The sequence below is a fragment of the Nyctereutes procyonoides genome, unplaced genomic scaffold, assembly GCF_905146905.1.
Source record: "Nyctereutes procyonoides isolate TBG_1078 unplaced genomic scaffold, NYPRO_anot_genome, whole genome shotgun sequence".
NCBI lineage: Eukaryota > Metazoa > Chordata > Mammalia > Carnivora > Canidae > Nyctereutes > Nyctereutes procyonoides.
Genome location: NW_026575031.1, coordinates 864,547 through 881,995, shown reverse-complemented (window position 1 = coordinate 881,995; position 17,449 = coordinate 864,547). Strand labels below are relative to the sequence as shown.

The 17,449-nt window shown below is 44.2% G+C and overlaps 1 protein-coding gene across 1 annotated transcript in view; it reads left to right on the top strand.

Annotated features, from left to right (window-relative positions):
* The window catches only part of RYR3 (ryanodine receptor 3), a 507,628-nt gene that overhangs the window by 336,409 nt on the left and 153,770 nt on the right, over positions 1–17,449 (top strand). The window contains exons 33-38 of the mRNA XM_055316631.1: positions 4,239–4,325; positions 4,740–4,966; positions 6,603–7,398; positions 9,837–10,037; positions 14,970–15,072; positions 16,390–16,527. Of these exons, the coding sequence (XP_055172606.1) occupies positions 4,239–4,325; positions 4,740–4,966; positions 6,603–7,398; positions 9,837–10,037; positions 14,970–15,072; positions 16,390–16,527 (1,552 nt within the window). The remainder of the gene's footprint in view (positions 1–4,238; positions 4,326–4,739; positions 4,967–6,602; positions 7,399–9,836; positions 10,038–14,969; positions 15,073–16,389; positions 16,528–17,449) is intronic.

The window sequence follows — 17,449 nt, the reverse complement described above, 5'->3', positions numbered from 1 at the left end:
CCCCGGCTCTAGCCTGTACTTCCAGAGGCCCCCCTGCTCTGGCCTGTGCCTCCTGAGAGGCCCCCCCTGCTCTGGCCTCTGGGCTCTGAGAGACCTCCCTCCTCTGGCCTGCATGTCCTGCCATCTCTGTCGGTGGCCCCAGGCCCTGCACGCTCCAACCAGGATGCCTGGTGGAGAATGGGATGGTGCCAGGTCCCTACAGGGATCCTTGGGAGGCCCACTCCCGCCCCCACAGCCGGCAGTGCTTCCAGTGCCCTGGCAGCAGGATGATTGTCATTCTGCAGCTGTGGCCATTTTCATTTTTTAATTATCTCCAGAGGAGTCAGGGCAGCAATACTTCCACACTGGCTTGCTGCTCAGGAAGGACCAGGAACCAAAATAATGAGAGGAGGACTGGCTCAGACAGCGTTCCTAGACAACATTCCCCCCCACCTGCCCCCACTGTGAAACGCCACCCTGCAATTGGAAAGCCTTTTCCTGTCGCAATGTCATCATGGGAGAAATGAGAAAGAAAATGTGTGTTCAAGAGCCACTCCTCGGTAACTGCCACCCCAACCACACTGCTCCGAGAACAGAACCAGCTACAATACTCAGATTTCCCAGGGGTTGAGCCTGCGATTCAGGCCAGTCCCTATGCCCTGACCTTCACACATGACCAGAAATAGAACGTCCATTGTTGCAGGAACCAAAGAGCTCAGCCAGTGAGAAGAGGTACGTCACATAGGAAAGGAAAAGAGCCCAGGTGCTGCCTGGCGCCTCGGACCCAGGCTTGCTGCTCACAGCAGACTGGAGGCTCCCTACTCTGAACGGCTGCTCCTTGAGCGCAGAGGAGGCTGGGTCTCTTGTCTGTCGCTGTTGCTGGGCCTGGACTGGGACCCGGCACCCAGGAGGTGCTCACTACCTTTTTGTTGTCCAACTGACCAACATGGCTGGGAACCTGCTCTTTTAGTTTTTTGCTTCTTAACATGGTGCCCATAAAATTAGCAGCTAAAAACCAAGACATTTGGGGCACCTGAGTGGCTCAGTGGTTGACTGCCTGCAGCTCAGTGTGACCCCCAGGTCCTGGGATCAAGTCCTGCATCAGGCTCCCCTTAGGGACTCAGGCACACTCTGCCTGTGTCTCTCATGACTAAATACATAAAATCTTTTTTAAAAAACGAAAATATAAAACCCAAAACGTTATTTCCCAGTCCTGTAGGTTTGGGTTCTCTGCTCACGTGCTCACAAGACCAGAATCAAGGCGTCAGCTGGGCCCAGCTGCCTGTCTCTGGAGGCCCTGGGGGAATGTGCTCCAGGCTCTTTCAGGTTGCTGTCAGGACCCAGTGTGGTGGTAGGCTGAGGTTTGAGGTCTGTTCTTCCTTGCCAGTCTTTTTCCTTTCCTTTCCTTACCTCTCTGCTCCCCAAGGTGCCCACATTCCTTCTCAGGGCCCCTTCCATCTTCAAAGCCAACAAGAGCATGTCCTATTCTTCTCATGCTTCAGTCTCTCCCACTTTGCCTTCTGGCCCTAAGAAGAGAAAACCTTGCTTTTTAAGGGTTCGTGTGATTAGATTAGGGCCTCAAGGATAATCTCTCTGTTTTAAGATCAGAGAGGTCCTGTCTCTGTTTTGAGGTCACCTTACTTACATCTGCAGAATCCCTTTGCCACGTACACAGTCACAAGAGTAACCCCACGGGTGAGGAAGGCCACCTAGGATTCTGCTCTCCCAGTTGCCATTTTTATCCCCATATACACCCATCTTCTTCATCTTTCTTGAGTGGTTGAAGATAAATCTCCATTATTCATCATGATGGGAGCATACTCTGCACGGTAGACATGAACCTATTCCAGGCATCTGGAATGCTTTGAAAGCTCCTCCTCTTTGCAGTGGGGTTTGAGGAAGACCCTGGTATTTGGCTGAGTGGTTTATGAAGTTTGCAGGGACCATTCCTGAAAGATCTGAAAACATAACCATGTTCTTCAGCCTATAGGTCCCAGTACTAGTGTGACTCTGTTCAGCATTGAAAACTTTTGGGCCTCATGCATTTATCTGTCCCTGCGGGCTCAGATTCATGGGCTTCTTGCTGGTCCACATGAAGTCTCTCAGCCACCAGACCTCTCTTCACTGAAGGTCAAAGTGATTTGAGTGTGGCAAGTTGTTCTATATTGTTCTAGATGTCACACGTCAGATATCTGAGAAATCTGGGGGCCAGCCCAGGGATGTATCTGATCAAAATTTCCCATTTGTGTCTTTCTCCGCTGCAAACTCAGGACCTGGCACAAAGCAGATATATAATAGGTAGCAAATATTTGTTAAATGTCCTTTACAAAGCTTATCTCAGACATCGCCAGGCAGTTCTAGCAGTTCCATCCCCACATTTTGGCTTTACGGGCATTTATCCCTTCACATGGTCCATGGATACCTGAAGCATTAAGCATAAACCACATGTTCACACTTAGTTTGTGAGCCCCTGCAGTGTACCAGGACGGATCCCTGGGTACTGGGTGCAAGTCCAGTCTAACCAGTCTGACCTGTTTCATCATGAGCAAGTGATAGCACAGACCATGTAGTCTTGTAAGTCACTTACAGCCATAAAGATGGGTGTTTTTATAAATCTTATGTCTAAATACATTGAAGAAATTCATTATTAAAAGGAAGCCTGTAACCAAATGTTATGACAAAAAAGAAAACCTCTGTATTCATTTTCTATTACTGTATAATGAATTGCTATGGATGTAGTGACTCAAAACAGCATACATTCTTTTCCAGAGCTCAAGGTCCTTTTTCTGAGCTCATGTCGTCACTGGCAGAATTCAGTTGCTTACATTTGTAGGTTGGAGGCTCCATTTCTTGATGGCTGTAACCAGGGGCATTCTTAGTACCATGAGATCCCCTGAAATTTCCCTCTCATGGCCTTTCACAGGCTGTTACAACAGGTCACTTCCTTCTCCAAAGCAAAGCGGAGAACTTTCTCTGTTGCGTCTCGACTGAGACACAATCTTAAGTAACGTAGCCAAACCAAGGGAGTAACAATCCTATCCCTTTGCCATATTCCTTTTGCTAGAAACAAGACACAGGTTCTAGGGGAGGGAACTGTACAAGAGAATGACTCACTGAGAGCCGACTTAGGGTATATCCATGATGCTCACCATCCCCCAACTCCAAGAGAATTGCAAGAACTTCCTAATGTCCAAATTTACTTAAAGGCAAAGGACTTTGGTAAAATTAAAATCCCTTTTCTTCTTACATGGTCTTTCTATTCTGATTAAAAACCCTGTATCAAAGTGGGCAAGTGGTAAGTGGAGTCCCTGCTGTCATTAATAAATCCACACTTCATCTAAGTGGCAACTAGAAGACAGTGAATCCCACACTGTTTAATGTAAGAACTGGAATCAGAAAGAGTGAGAAGGGGGTGGTGAGAAGTCCAGAGGAACCAAGTGAAAAGAGGTTTTAAGAAAAGGAGACAGACACTGGAAGTAGCCTCTTTATGTTATTCCAGGGAAGCACCTGCTGATCAGTTCTCAACTGGGGGTGTTTTTCTATGGGCATTTGGCAATCTTCAGAGACTTTTCTAGTTGTCATGACTATGGTGGGGGTAGAGAGTACTACTGACATCTTCTGGGGAGAGGCCAGGGATGCTGCTAGATATCCTACAATACACAGGACAGCCGCTACAAAAAAAGAGTTACACAACCATAAATGTCAGTAATGGTAAGGTTGAGAAGGCCTGCTGTAATATGCCCATTGGGCTTGCCTGGTCAACATCCCTGTGCCTTCAGAAATAATATTGAAGCCCTTGCACCACCCTCAGTGATCACCTTCTGTGGGCAGGAGTGATGAATGATGGCGTTCCCTCTGAGCCAGGTGTCTCCACACTCTATGAAGAGCCAGGTCATCACGTTGTTCCCTGACCAATAGCGGCCACCACCTTTGGTGGCACATTAGTAGGTCCCCATGTGTGACAAACACCCTGAGTGCTGGAGGGAATTGTTAGCTGCAGTTAGCAGAGAAAATGAAAGAACATGAGATTATTCAAGCCCAAGCAGGGGGAGAGAGAGAGTGAATGAGGCAGAGGGCAGTGACAGTCACTACCAAGAGGCACCAAATCTCAGAATTTCTGAGCAGTGGAAAGGATGCGCCAGCTAGGTGTTCTCTTTCAGCTAAGGTTAGAATGAGGGTGTTGATTCAAACAACCAACGACTTAACCATCTGTGGTTTTATAATTCTGAGTAAACCTCTCCATTTGTCTTGGTTTCCAGGTGGAGCCCAATACCAAAGTGTTTCCAGCAGTCTTCCTGCAGCCCACGAGCACCTCCTTGTTTCAGTTTGAACTTGGGAAGCTGAAGGTATTGATCTGCCCCCTTGTCCAATGGCTATGATAAAAGAAGGCAACATTGACCACTAGGGGAAAAACCCGAAGCCTCAGAAAACAAGGGACACCCTCCCCATATACCGCCCACTGATCTCCCCACCACCACCACCCCAGCTCCCAAACTTACCTATGAAATTCATATGACAGAAGGTAGGTTCTCATTTTCCTTTCTCCCACTTCTACTGGGTGCTGAAGGAAGTAATCACTGCTAATAGAACCCACTATGCAAGGTCTTAGGCCAGTAAAGCTTCAAAGGCTCAGGATTCATTTGTCTCCTTAGTTTATACTAACCTTACTGGTCATGATGGGCCAAGTTGCATTACCTAGCAACCGAGCACCTCCTGAGTGCACATGTGTTTCCTTCTCGATGCCTTTCCACCTGCTCCAGAACGCGATGCCCCTGTCGGCGGCCATATTTAAGAGTGAAGAGAAGAACCCAGTTCCACAGTGTCCCCCTCGGCTGGACGTCCAAACCATCCAGCCCGTGCTCTGGAGCCGCATGCCCAGCAGCTTCCTGAAGGTGGAGACAGAGCGGGTGAGCGAGCGCCATGGCTGGGTGGTGCAGTGCCTGGAGCCCCTGCAGATGATGGCGCTCCACATCCCAGAGGAGAACAGGTAGTGGAGGGGGGCCCACAGTGGAGGGGGCAGGCCTGGCAGGAGCAAGGAAAGGGAAAGAGCAGCATCCTCATTGGCCGAAGGCCCTGCTCAGTCCACTGACTTTTCAAAACCTCAGTGTCTCTTTCCTTTCTTCAACTTCCATTATTCACTGAGAAATCACAGAATAGGGACGCCTGATGGCTCAGTGGTTGAGGGTCTGCCTTCGGCTCAGGTCGTGATCCCAGGGTCCTGGCAGGTCCTCAAGGGGAGTCTGCTTCTCCCTCTGCCTGTATCTCTGCCCCTCTGTGTGTGTCTCTCATGAATAAATAAATAAAATCTTTTAAAAAAGAAAGAAATCGCAGGATATTCTCCCCAATATGCCTGCCCCAGGGCCTTCCCTGTAGCTCTAAGTGCCTGCAGTCAAGATCATTTCCATCCCTTTAATTAAAAACTCCAGTGTGATCCTGAAACATATGTTCTTATTGACAAGAATGGGGAAAATGAAGCAGGCCTAGCTTGCTTAGAGGACAAGAATGGGCTCCTGAGCAGTTCCTGTTAAGAGGTACTCTTGGATTGTAGCCTAGGTTCGATCTCAGCACTCTCTTTCTGACCTTGTGGTCTTGGGTAAATTGCTCATGTAACTTACTTCGACTTCCTTCTGATATAAATAAAATAACCACCCAAAGGATTGCATGGAGAAACAAATGACATTGTGTTGGTAGAATCTAGTAGAGTTTCTGTATGTAGTAAGAATTAAATAATTTTATTGTTAACATATTATCACCCCTCGATCTGTTGGAGTAAAAACAAAGTAATGGTGGGTGGAAGGCTATGACACCTCTCCAGCTCCCCTTTAGGTATTCAACTGGGTCACGGACAGTGGTGGGACAAAGTAGTGGGCGGGGTGGGGAGCGGGGCAGGAGCCAGAAAAAATAGGAGTCCAGCCAAGTAAGCCAATTGCAGAGGATCCTCAGATCCATGATGAGGAGCAAGGCAAAACAGAAAACGTAAGCAGGAAGCAGAGTGTGCCCTGGGCCCCCACAGATGAGGGAGGAACACACAGACTTCTCATAGGTTAGTGAAGTGAGGAAGGAGCAAGTGAATTGATTATGCTACCTGAATTCAGGGTGGAAAGTGTTGTTTGCTCTGGACAAGAATGCTGGTGTGTTTGTTTTCAGGGGAGGGAAAGCCTGGAGGAAGGTAGATTGGAAATGATGCAGATTGACAAGGGACTTTGGCTTCCTCTTCTGACCTACATCTCTTACCTCAGAAAGCAGAAGACCTCCTAACACCGACAGATGAGAGGACCAAGTCACTTCTCTGACATACCTCAGTGTTTTCCAGTCCCCTTCCAGTTGGGAGGTTTTCCTTAATAGGGAGGACTTTCATATTTGGGAAACCATGTCTTCAAGTCTTTGACACTTTTGAGATTTTAGCAGGTAGAGCAGGAAGATTATCAGGAACTGGGATATGGACCAGGAATGAGAGAGGAATCACCTGTGAGGGCAAGCTGGGGTAGAGACCCTTCCATCTCTCTATCCCATGTGCCCTCACAGAGACGGGTACCATCCCCGGGGATTCAGAGAAAAGCGCTGCGCCGAACCCTGCCGTGTTCCCCTTCCCGTGCAGTGGTTGACTGCTTGTGTGCCCACAGGTGTGTGGATGTCCTAGAGCTCTGCGAGCAGGAGGACCTGATGCACTTCCATTACCACACGCTGCGCCTCTACAGTGCCGTGTGTGCCCTGGGAAACAGCCGAGTGGCCTACGCCCTGTGTGGCCATGTGGACCTGTCCCAGCTCTTCTATGCCATAGACAACAAGTACCTCCCCGGCCTCCTCCGCTCTGGTTTCTATGACCTGCTCATCAGCATCCACCTGGCCCATGCTAAGGAGAGGAAGCTAATGATGAAGAATGAGTATATCATTCCCATCACCAGCACCACCAGGAAAATCCACCTGTACCCAGATGAGTCCAAGAGGCACGGGCTACCCGGAGTGGGCCTCAGAACATGCCTCAAGCCAGGATTCAGGTTCTCCACCCCTTGCTTTGTTGTGACTGGCGAGGAGCACCAGAAGCAGAGCCCTGAGATCCCCTTGGAGATTCTCAAGACAAAGGCACTGAGCATGCTGACGGAGGCAGTGCAGCACAGCGGGGCTCATATCCGGGACCCCGTCGGCGGGTCTGTAGAGTTCCAATTTGTGCCTGTGCTGAAACTCATCGGGACCCTGCTGGTCATGGGGGTGTTTGATGATGATGACGTCCGGCAGATCCTCCTACTGATTGATTCCTCTGTGTTTGGGGAGCATGGTGCAGAGACAGAGGATGGCACAGAGAAGGAAGAGGTGACCCAGGTGGAGGAGAAGGCAGTGGAGGCTGGGGAAAAGGCCAGCAAGGAGGCTCCGGTCAAGGGCTTGTTGCAGACCCGACTGCCAGAGTCCGTCAAGCTTCAGGTAACTCAGGGCAGCAAAGTTCCTGCCCTTGAGAAGACCTGGGGAGGGTTACAGTGCAGCCTGCAGGTAAGACTAGGATTCAGCGCACAATCTAAATCTGGACTAGAGCAGAGACTCGGAGAGACAGTGTTTGCTGGTCGTGCGAATTTCCGCATGCAATGTACTCCCCAGATCAAACAAAAAATACCCTTACTGATAAGGCATGTGCTTTATTTTATTTTATTTTTTTAAGATTTATGTATTTGAGAAAGAGTAAGCTAGCATTGGGGGGGAAGGGCAAAGGGAAAGGGAGTAAGAAACCCAAGTAGACTCCATGTTGAGTGTGGAGCCTGACTCAGGGTCAGTCCCAGGACTCTGAGATCACAACCTGAACCAAAACCAAGAGTCAGACGCTCAACTGACTGTGCCACCCAGGTGTCCAAAGGCATGTACTTTAGAAATGTCTGTATGGAACTAGTGATGGATTGGCCCTGATCTTATGTCTTTCCCTTTGGGACTGAATGGCTCCTTTGTGAAACTCCATCTGGAGAGGAGGGAGGAGCCGTTGGCTCTGGAACAGACCAGAGAACTGGCTCATAGGGTGGCCACACTCCTCACCTGCTCTCATTCGTTGCCAGGTTCTGATTACCAAGCCTTTGTAGACCTGTTGCACTGGCATTCAAATCAACGGCCCTCTGAGCTGAGGAGAAGACTCATGCTAACTTAGAGCTGCCCCCTTGCCATCACCTAGGAAACCTCAGCATTTCCTAAGCGTAGTCTTATCAGATGTAAGCTAGCATCAGTGATGCATAGAAGATGATAACTTTTGTCTTCTGGGCACTGAGAAAAGAGAGATGAAAGTGAACAGAGCAGAACTGTCTGTTCCACAGAGTCAGCCTGGCTCAGGCATCCCTCAGCCACTTACTAGCTGTATAAGCCTGCCAAGTCAATAACTTACCAAGGCCTTAGCTTTACAGTTTATAAAATCTGGATGATAGTATAATACAACATAGTACTCAAATTTATCATCATATAATGGAATATAAAATGTATTTTATCATAAAATAAAATGTATTATAATAAAGTAATCTTCAAATGAAGCTCTCGTAGCCAATGTGATGGGATTGGTAGGCGGCCAGTTAATCAAAATGTTGCATGTAGAGGAGAAACAACACATTTTACATATATACCTTCAACAGTTTTATTAACATGTATAAATGTGCTCTTCTGATGTGGACCCAAGACCTCTTGTTTAATGTGAGTCCCTGACCAGCATGTAGATGCCTCTCTTTTGTGTAAATGATACTTGTCATGCACAGTTTGATGTGCATGATGGCCGGTTTGGGGACCCAAGTTTGGACTGTGGATTTAGAGGTTATTGGAAAGCAACCTGAGCATAGAATACTTCTATATTTTAATGATTTCCTCCCAAAATTTTGTAGTTGTCTTACACCCAACTTTTAGTATTTTTTATAAAAATGATGCCTTGGGGTGCCTGGGTGACACTAGGTAATCAGTTAAGCATCACACTTTTGGTTTCAGCTTAGGTCATGACCTCAGGGTCATGAGATTGAGCCCCACATTGGGTACCATATTCAGCATGAAGTCTGCTTGAGATTCTCTCTCCCTCTGCCTCTGCTCCTCCCCCCATACACTCTCTGTCTCTTTATCTAAAATAAATAAATAAATATTTTTTAAAAATTTGCCTTTTACAGATGTTTCCTAGTCATTCAGCTTGGTTTTCCTATTTCATGGCACACATTACTTGTAATTAAATGTTATAACTAGAATCACAAGCATGATGGGCATATGCTCTGGGTCCTGATTCACCTGGCAGAGTGGAGATGGGTTAATAGAACTTCTGCTTTAATAAAAATATCAGGAACACAGAGGATTAAAGAAGAAAGTATGGCAAGTGCCTGGTACAGAGTCTGGCAAATAGTCTACACTAAGTTATGGCTGTTGTCTTTCCTTATCAGTAGAAGTTCGAATAGTGTTAAGATTAATAATAGTAGATAGTCTAAAAGAACAAATGACAGAAAGTGCCAACAAAGAAAAAGAAAGAAAGATGGAGAGGGGAGCAGAAGTCTTTAGTTCCCTTCATCCAGAGCCAGAAGATGTCTGGAAGGACCTGTGCAATTCAGTTGTAGTTTCTACCTGGAGGGTAGAGCCATTGAAGAACTCTCAGAAATTCTGCTCTCCCTCTCTACAGGCAGGTTTAGTCTGTCTTTGGGGAGCTCATTTTCCTGTTGTCCTCCTGACCTGCAGATAAAGAGTTGGTGTCTGGATTCAGGCAGACTTGGATTCAAGTAATGGCTCTATGGTTACTGTGGACACTGGGCAAGTCACTTAGAATGCCTGAATCTCAGTGCTACCCTCTGTAAAATGGGGATGCTAGCTGCTTCACCAGTGTGTACAAAGTATTGTCAAATTAACATAAACACACACTTTTGTTGCAGATGTGCGAGCTCCTCAGCTACCTCTGCGACTGTGAGCTACAGCATCGAGTGGAAGCCATTGTGGCGTTCGGCGACATTTACGTCTCCAAACTCCAGGCAAATCAGAAGTTCCGCTACAATGAGCTCATGCAGGCCTTGAACATGTCTGCAGCCCTGACTGCCCGGAAGACCAGGGAGTTCCGCTCACCCCCACAGGAGCAGGTAAGAAGCTCTTCTTGAGCCTCCTTCCCATTCCTCTGGAAGAACCTGAACCTGAACCTCACAGAGCAGGGTACATGCAACCTCCATATGCCTGCAGGGGCGGTGAGAGCTGTGGGTGACCCAGCACAAGGCCAGGAGACAGGCCTGGTCTTATGCTAGTGGCAACAGGACCATCTGCCAGTTATCTTAGATGGGGATAAAAATCCATCCAAAAGTTCACATGGGCATTGCTTCCTCCCCTCCCTTCGTCACTTTTACCTGTTCCCTATCACTGAGCCAGAGACCAACTCACTGTCAGGATCCAGCGTTCACACCAAGGAGCTACCATTAGAAGAATGTCTGTCCAGTCTTTGCGGAGCTCACTACTTTCTAACAGAGATCCACAGAGCACAGTCAGCATTTCCCAATTTCTGAGAATAGATGAACAGTCTCTCTCATCTGAGTGTTCTACACTCCTTGCCCCAGGATCAAGACCCTCATAAAGCTGCCCAGCCCCCAGAAGCTAGGAGAACAGGCCTGGGCAAGTGAAGTCCCTTCTGTGAGGTCTTGTCATTCCTTGCAGAACCCCACTCTGCAGTCAGCCTTGCCTAGATGGGAAGGCCGCTTGGAGAAGACTGAGAATCCGGTGAGTGACTTGCAGATGAGAGCAGGAGTAGTTTGTGTTTGCCCTACTGCTCAGCTATTCACGTATATCCTGTGGGCTGTGTGGCACCAGCTCCCTAAATATTCAAAACAGAAGAGATTTCAGTGAAGAAATACGTTTTCAGCATCTGAAACCAGATCTTTGGATCTTATCTATATTTAATAAGCATCCTATCCAAAAATTGTTATCAGTATAATTACCACCATTTGATATTAATGATACAACTTGGTCCAATTACTTTCCTAAGCTGTTTTGTAGAACATAGATATTTATATTGGCTTAAAAATGAACTGCATATTTTGGCTTTTAAAAAATTCACTTGAATGATCCTGGCCTTGAAAAGAGTAGGCAAAGCTTATCATCTCTTTGCTGGAGGCAAAATACAAAAACCCTTTCAAGTCAAGGGAGGAGGTAATTCGCACCAAGATGAGGGAAGTGCAGTGAGCCTGAATTACTCTGCAAGGTTTACAAATGTCAGGCTGCTTTTAGACTGGAAACAGGTGTGAACATTTCCCATTTCGTTGGGCAAATGCTGACTCATTTTTGTGAATAACAGGATAGGAGACCGATGTGGTGCCTGGCTCCTGCTCTGGCTCCCCCATCGCTTGCTATGTGGTCTTGGGCAACTGCCTTTCTGCGTCTCAGTGTTTCCAGCTGCAGCATGAGGATGTCTTCATCTCCCTGTCTCCCTTCTTGTGAGGATCCCATGAGATAATGCATTTAGGTTGCTCAGCAGGATACCTGACATATAGTAAACATTCTGTATGTGCTATGAACAGCTTCAGCGTTAGAGGTATTTGCATTTGCCTCTTGCCATGTTCTTTGACCTTTTGCCAGCAACTCACTTCTTCCAGTGGGTAGTTTATGTATGTCTCCCAAAGTATCTGCTTAACCCCCCAGCTAGGACTGCATTGTCCATCTAACACTGTCCTCACAGACACAGTTTATAATCCTGGCTCCTGGAAGGGCCACACTGGCTCCCACCTCTCTTTATCCCCACTACCTCTGTGCCTTCTCTTCTGCTGTCCCCAGGGCCTTCCATCACTTCCTCCTTTAGTCTTCCCAGTAACCCAGTGGGCAATCATTTCAGACTTGTGTCAGACGTCTATAATTTGAAAGATTCTTCACTCACTGTGTAAAACTAGGGGTTCTTGAGCAGACCTCAGAATTACCAGAAAAGCTTAATAAAACAGATTTCTGACTCCTCTGCTCTGGGGCTTCTAATTCAGTAGCTCTAGTGAGAGGCCCAAAAATTTACATTTTTAGCAAGTTTCTAGGTGATATTGATGCTGCTGGTCTAGGAATGAAATGAAAGAAGGGACACTCATTGCTATCAAATTCAGCTGTCCCACCCACCACCCCTCTCAGTATTCATTTCTAGAAGAAACCTACCAATCGAGCTTTCTAAATAATTCAGAATTGAATGTCAACAAAGGAGAATTTAGATCAACTTCAGGAGATCCAGTGCAAAATCACTTGGAAGATTGGATTGGTAAGAATTAGAATTTCAAAAGTGATATGATTCTCTCATCCTTCTGTAATCTTTGAGGAAAAAATAAAGGTTTTCAGTCTATATCTATGTAGCATAGAGAGATGAAAAAGACATATACTTGGGGGATGTTACCAAGTACAGAAGTAGGCAAAATTAAGATCAGTCCAGTGGTTGTTGGCAAATCAGCCAGGCATAGTCAGTAAACCTTTGACTTTAAAAAGGTCCTCATTAAAGGGTATGCCCTGTGCAGCAGAAAATTCAGCTCACTCCCCGTTTGGTTTTCTGCCCTACAGGCTGGCGGGCCACTGCTTCCTAAGTGTTCCAAGGAAAGATCTTTCAGCAGAGAAATTAATTTTATGACCCTGAAGCTAGATCTTCAGATCTCGTTTTAATTTAATAAACAACCTATCAATACATGTTGATATAGTTACCATATTTTAACAACCACAAAAAGTACTTCTCTAAACTGTTTTATGAATATTATTTTATTAACAACCACACTTCTCCCTACTGCCAAAAAACTGTTTGTGGTAGAAGCTTTAAAGAAGGAATAAGGATCTTCCTAATAACATTAAATATTGTTTTTAGTGGCAAAGAAAAGAGATTGTAAAGTTTTTAACCTAGAAATCCTAAACAAAAGGAGGAAATGCCTTTGCCTAGTGTTTGGGTTACCCTTCGTGAGGCAGCAAAATGGACAACATCACATCTAGCTATCGTGTCAGTCTCTCTAGATAGTCACTGACTTGGGGTTGTGGGTCTTTGGGAAGAATTGAAACATCCCTGAATCTGAGCAGGAAGTGAATGACTTCATTTGCACCAACTTGTCATTGATCTCTGATAGCATTTCTTTAATTATTGATTTAGGCAGCAAAGCAAATACCTGACTTTTCCAGCAACAGAAATTGCCTGTTTGTTTTTTTTTTTTTCATATCGGTTGAAAAACCAATATAGTGGTTGTCCTACATTGAAATATCAATTTACATTCATCACTACTTCCAGATGACAGTGGATATGAGACCTGCTACTAGATCTTTTTGTCTAATGAGTTAATAAGCAAGTACATTTGTTACTGTGTCACACGTTTCTTTTTTATGGTCTTGATAACTAGATTTCAGTATAATTGTTTCTCTAAGTAATATGCTGTATTTTATGATACATATTCAAAATACAAATCTGAGAAGTAATCAAGGTGTTTCAATAGACTGTCAGAGTTCATCCAAGGCATAAAACAGTTAGGAATCCCTAAGATGGTTTAACTACATGTTAAAACCTATATGTAAATTTAAAAAATCCTGTAAATAAAGTTAAAAGTTCACTAAAATCAAGGAAATATATTTGGAGTATATGCTACCAAGAGTGAATAGTCTAAGGATGTGCAAAATACCTGTGAATTTTTAAGAAGAAAATTACTCAACAGAAAAATGGAGGAAGAACATGAATAGGAAATTTATAAAATAAGATTGCCTGGGTGGCTCTGTTGGTTAAGTGTCTCACTCTTGATCTCAGCACAGGTCATGATTTCACAGTTGTGACTTCAGGCTCCATGTTGGGCTCCATACTGGGCATGGAGCCTTCCTATAATAAAAAAATAAAAAATAAAGAAAGATAAGAAAGAAAAATGGCCCTTAAGTGTGGAAAAACAAAATTCAACCTCACCAATTAAATGCAAATTAAAGCAACAGGGATATGACATTTTTCATCCACTAAATTGGAAAATATTTGAAAATGTGTTAACTTTCATTACTGTAATGGAGATGGCAAAGTAATACACACTCTTGTATAAAGTTGGTAATGCAGATTGTTGTAAGCTTTCTGGAGGGTGATTTGGCAAGTCATTTCAAAAGCAATTAAAATGTGCAAACCTTTTGATCTAGTCATTTCTGTTCTAGGAGTTTATCCTTAAAAAATGATAAGAGATGTGAAAAAAAATTATGCAAAAGGAAATTCAAACAAACTTTATAAGGACAAAAAATGTAAACAATTGGAATATATCTTAACAGATCATTAATTTTACATTCACTTTTTCATTAGTTGCTATTCATCCGTATGATGAAATGCAATGTACCCTATTAAAAACCAGTAAAATAAGAAAATGCTCAAGATAAATTGTTAAGTGGAAAAACAGAAATGTTTAGAGTATGCTCTCCATCTGCATACATAAAGACAGGGAGATATTAGATAAATATGGTTATCTTTGTGTGGTGGGATCAAAGTAAATTTTCTTTGGGTATTTCCAAATTTTGTAAATTACCATTATAATCAGAAAAAGGAGGAAAGCTGCTTTGAAATGTTGGCCATCTTTTTTTTTTTTTTTTTAAAGATTTTATTTACTCTGGAGAGACAAGAGAGAGGCTGAGACACAGGCAGAGGGAGAAGCCTGATGCAGGGCTCAATCCCAAGACCCCGGGATCACGGCCCTAGCCAAAGTCAGACACTCAACCACTGAGCCACCCAGGCGTCCCAAATGTTGGCCTTTATAAAAGAATTTGAGTTGAATAAAATTTGCAAAGAATGTTAAGTGTCTAAGCAGGATCTGAGTTGGTTTTTTTTTAAGACTTTATTTATTTATTTGAGAGAGAGACATAGACTGCATGAGCCAGAGGAAGGGGTAGAGGGGAGGGGCAGAGGGAGAGGGACAAGCAGGCTCCCCACTGAGCAGGGAGCCCAACTAGGGTTTCGATCCCAGACCCCTGATCTGAAGGCAGACACAACCAACTGAGCCACCCAGGCATGCCGGATCGGAGTTCTTTTCACCAACACTGAGAACCAACTACCTATTCTTCTTTGTCCCTCAAAGATCAACATGCTTCTTAACTTTCAACTGGGAGAGAATTGCCCCTGCCCAGAGGAGATCCGGGAGGAGCTATATGACTTCCATGAGGACCTTCTCATTCACTGTGGTGAGCTTCTGTGATGAGAGCTTTATCAAAGACAAGTCTGTTCCTCATTCCCTCATTAGCAGCTAGTGGGGGTTGGGAAGAAAGTTTTCTATTTAAAAGTGCAGTTGACCCTTGAACAATATGGGTTTGAGCTACAGGGGTCCACTTAAGATGTGGAATTCTGTTTCCATAGATAGAGTATAGCACATTTTTTTTCTCCTCCTTATGATTTCCTTAATAACATTTTCTTTTCTCCAGCTTGCTTGATTATAAGAATACTGTACATATAAAATACATATATTTTTTTAAAAGATTTTACTTATTTGAGAGCTAGTGAGAGGAAGAGAGAGAAACCATGAGCAGGGGTGGGGAGGAGCAGAAGGAAAGGGAGCAGCAGACGCCCCACTGAGCAGAGAGCCCAATGAATACATATGACATTTAAAAATACGTATTGGTTGACTATTTATTGTCACCAGTAAGGCTTCCCATCAAGAGCATGATATTTATAGTTAAGTTTTGGAGGGTCAGGGTTATATGTGAATTTTCCACTGTGCGAGTGGGTAGCACCCCAACCTTTGCATTGTTCAAGGGTTAACTGTACAATACTAATTGCTTAAGAAATGATTCTGCCCAAACTTCTTGGATCAGAGAAGCTGTAGGAAATAATTCTAGTGTAATCATATGATGGAAACTTTCTCCGAAAAAAGAAATAAAAATAAATAAAAATAAAAAAAGAAACTTCCTCCAAGAAGAAATTTTGTGAGATAGAAGAAAGTGAACGAGCTTTCTATAGAAGGAAAATAACAAATGCTTCTGTAAACCTCACCCACTTTGCTTAGACAGGTGGACTCTGCTCCCAGCTGAATCAAGATTCTGATTCCCTTTGCTTCATAGACTGTACAGTGATAAAAATCTAGTAACTTATGCCCTGAAGAATTCTAAGCCAGCAGTCCCTACTCTGATGCATAGCTGCTGATTTTAAATGGTTCTCAGCATTTGTGTTGCTTGTGCAAGGATGGATTGACTAATATATAAATAATAGATGGTCTTTTCATTTGAAATGACTCAATATTAAGTCTTTCTTCCTAGGTACTCTAGAGCCCTTTTGGGACATGGGTTAGAGAAAGTTAAGTGTGGAGTTTGAAATTACTCCATGTCCTTGCATACCAGAAATCATCTTTAAAAAAAACAAACTAGTAGATATATAATTATGGGGAGCTGCCTGTAGTATCTTTAGAAGGTTCCAGAAGGGTGGGAAGCATAGACTTTATGTTCTTTCAATCATATGGTGGTGTCATGTACTGTTTGAGGTTTTTGCTCTGTTCTGTGACTTGCTAGGAGTTCCACTGGAGGAGGAGGAAGAAGAGGAGGAGGACACCTCCTGGACTGGGAAACTCCGTGCCTTGGTGTATAAAATCAAAGGCCCTCCCAAGCCTGAGAAGAAACAGCCGATAGAAGAGGAGGAGAGATACCCTAGTAAGTGGCCATGGCTTTCAATCACAGTGCCCTTCTATGACCTGATGAAGGGAACTGGCTCTCTGACAGATACTTGGAAATGGACTCTCTAAGCTTCCAAGGAGGCATCTGGGTGTTCTTTCAGAATTGATGGTGGTGGTTGTGTATTTGGGGCTATGCTTCTCTGATTTAAGGAACCTACTTTCAGAGTCTTCTGAAACCTGAGGGATCTATTACTTTGGGTCTACTCTTGTCCGTCTCACTAAAAATGCCTATAAACATATTTCTGTTCTTTAAGATTTCCATTGTCTTCTTCCTCTAGCCATTGTCATTTCTGTCACCTCTGCTTGTGGTTCCTTAGCATTGCAAATTGCCTCAGTGAGAAAATAAAATGATGACACAGGGGAGTAAAGGAAATAGGACATGGGTTTTGAAGGTCATTTTTGGGATTGGCTATGATTTTCATAACAGCATCCTAGAGGACTTAGACCTTCAATTTTTCAACAACACCAAACCTTGTCCAAATTCATTTCTCTAAGCCTTATAGTAGACATGACTCCTCTCATTGTTAAAAAAAGATCATAATTTGTTCTGTAGGGCAGTTTACCACCTACAAACTATTAACATTTCAAGACAAGTGTGTGTGTATTATATATAATTAGTAGGCTCTTTAGTACCAAATTTTGCAAATATTTCATTTGTCTAAAGAAGGAACTTCCGAGGTTTAACACAGATGCCTTTTATCTTGTTTCCTATTCCTATCCATTTTAGAACATGCTTTCAAATCATAGAATAGAGCAATAGACTGTCAAGCTATGATTGGTTTGTCTGAAAACACTACTTTGGGGTTCATACATCTTACTGCCCTTTATATTGACCTTCCGTCCATCTTTGTCAGAATATCTCTGAAGGGAAAGAATCCTCACCATTTCTCAGCACAAGT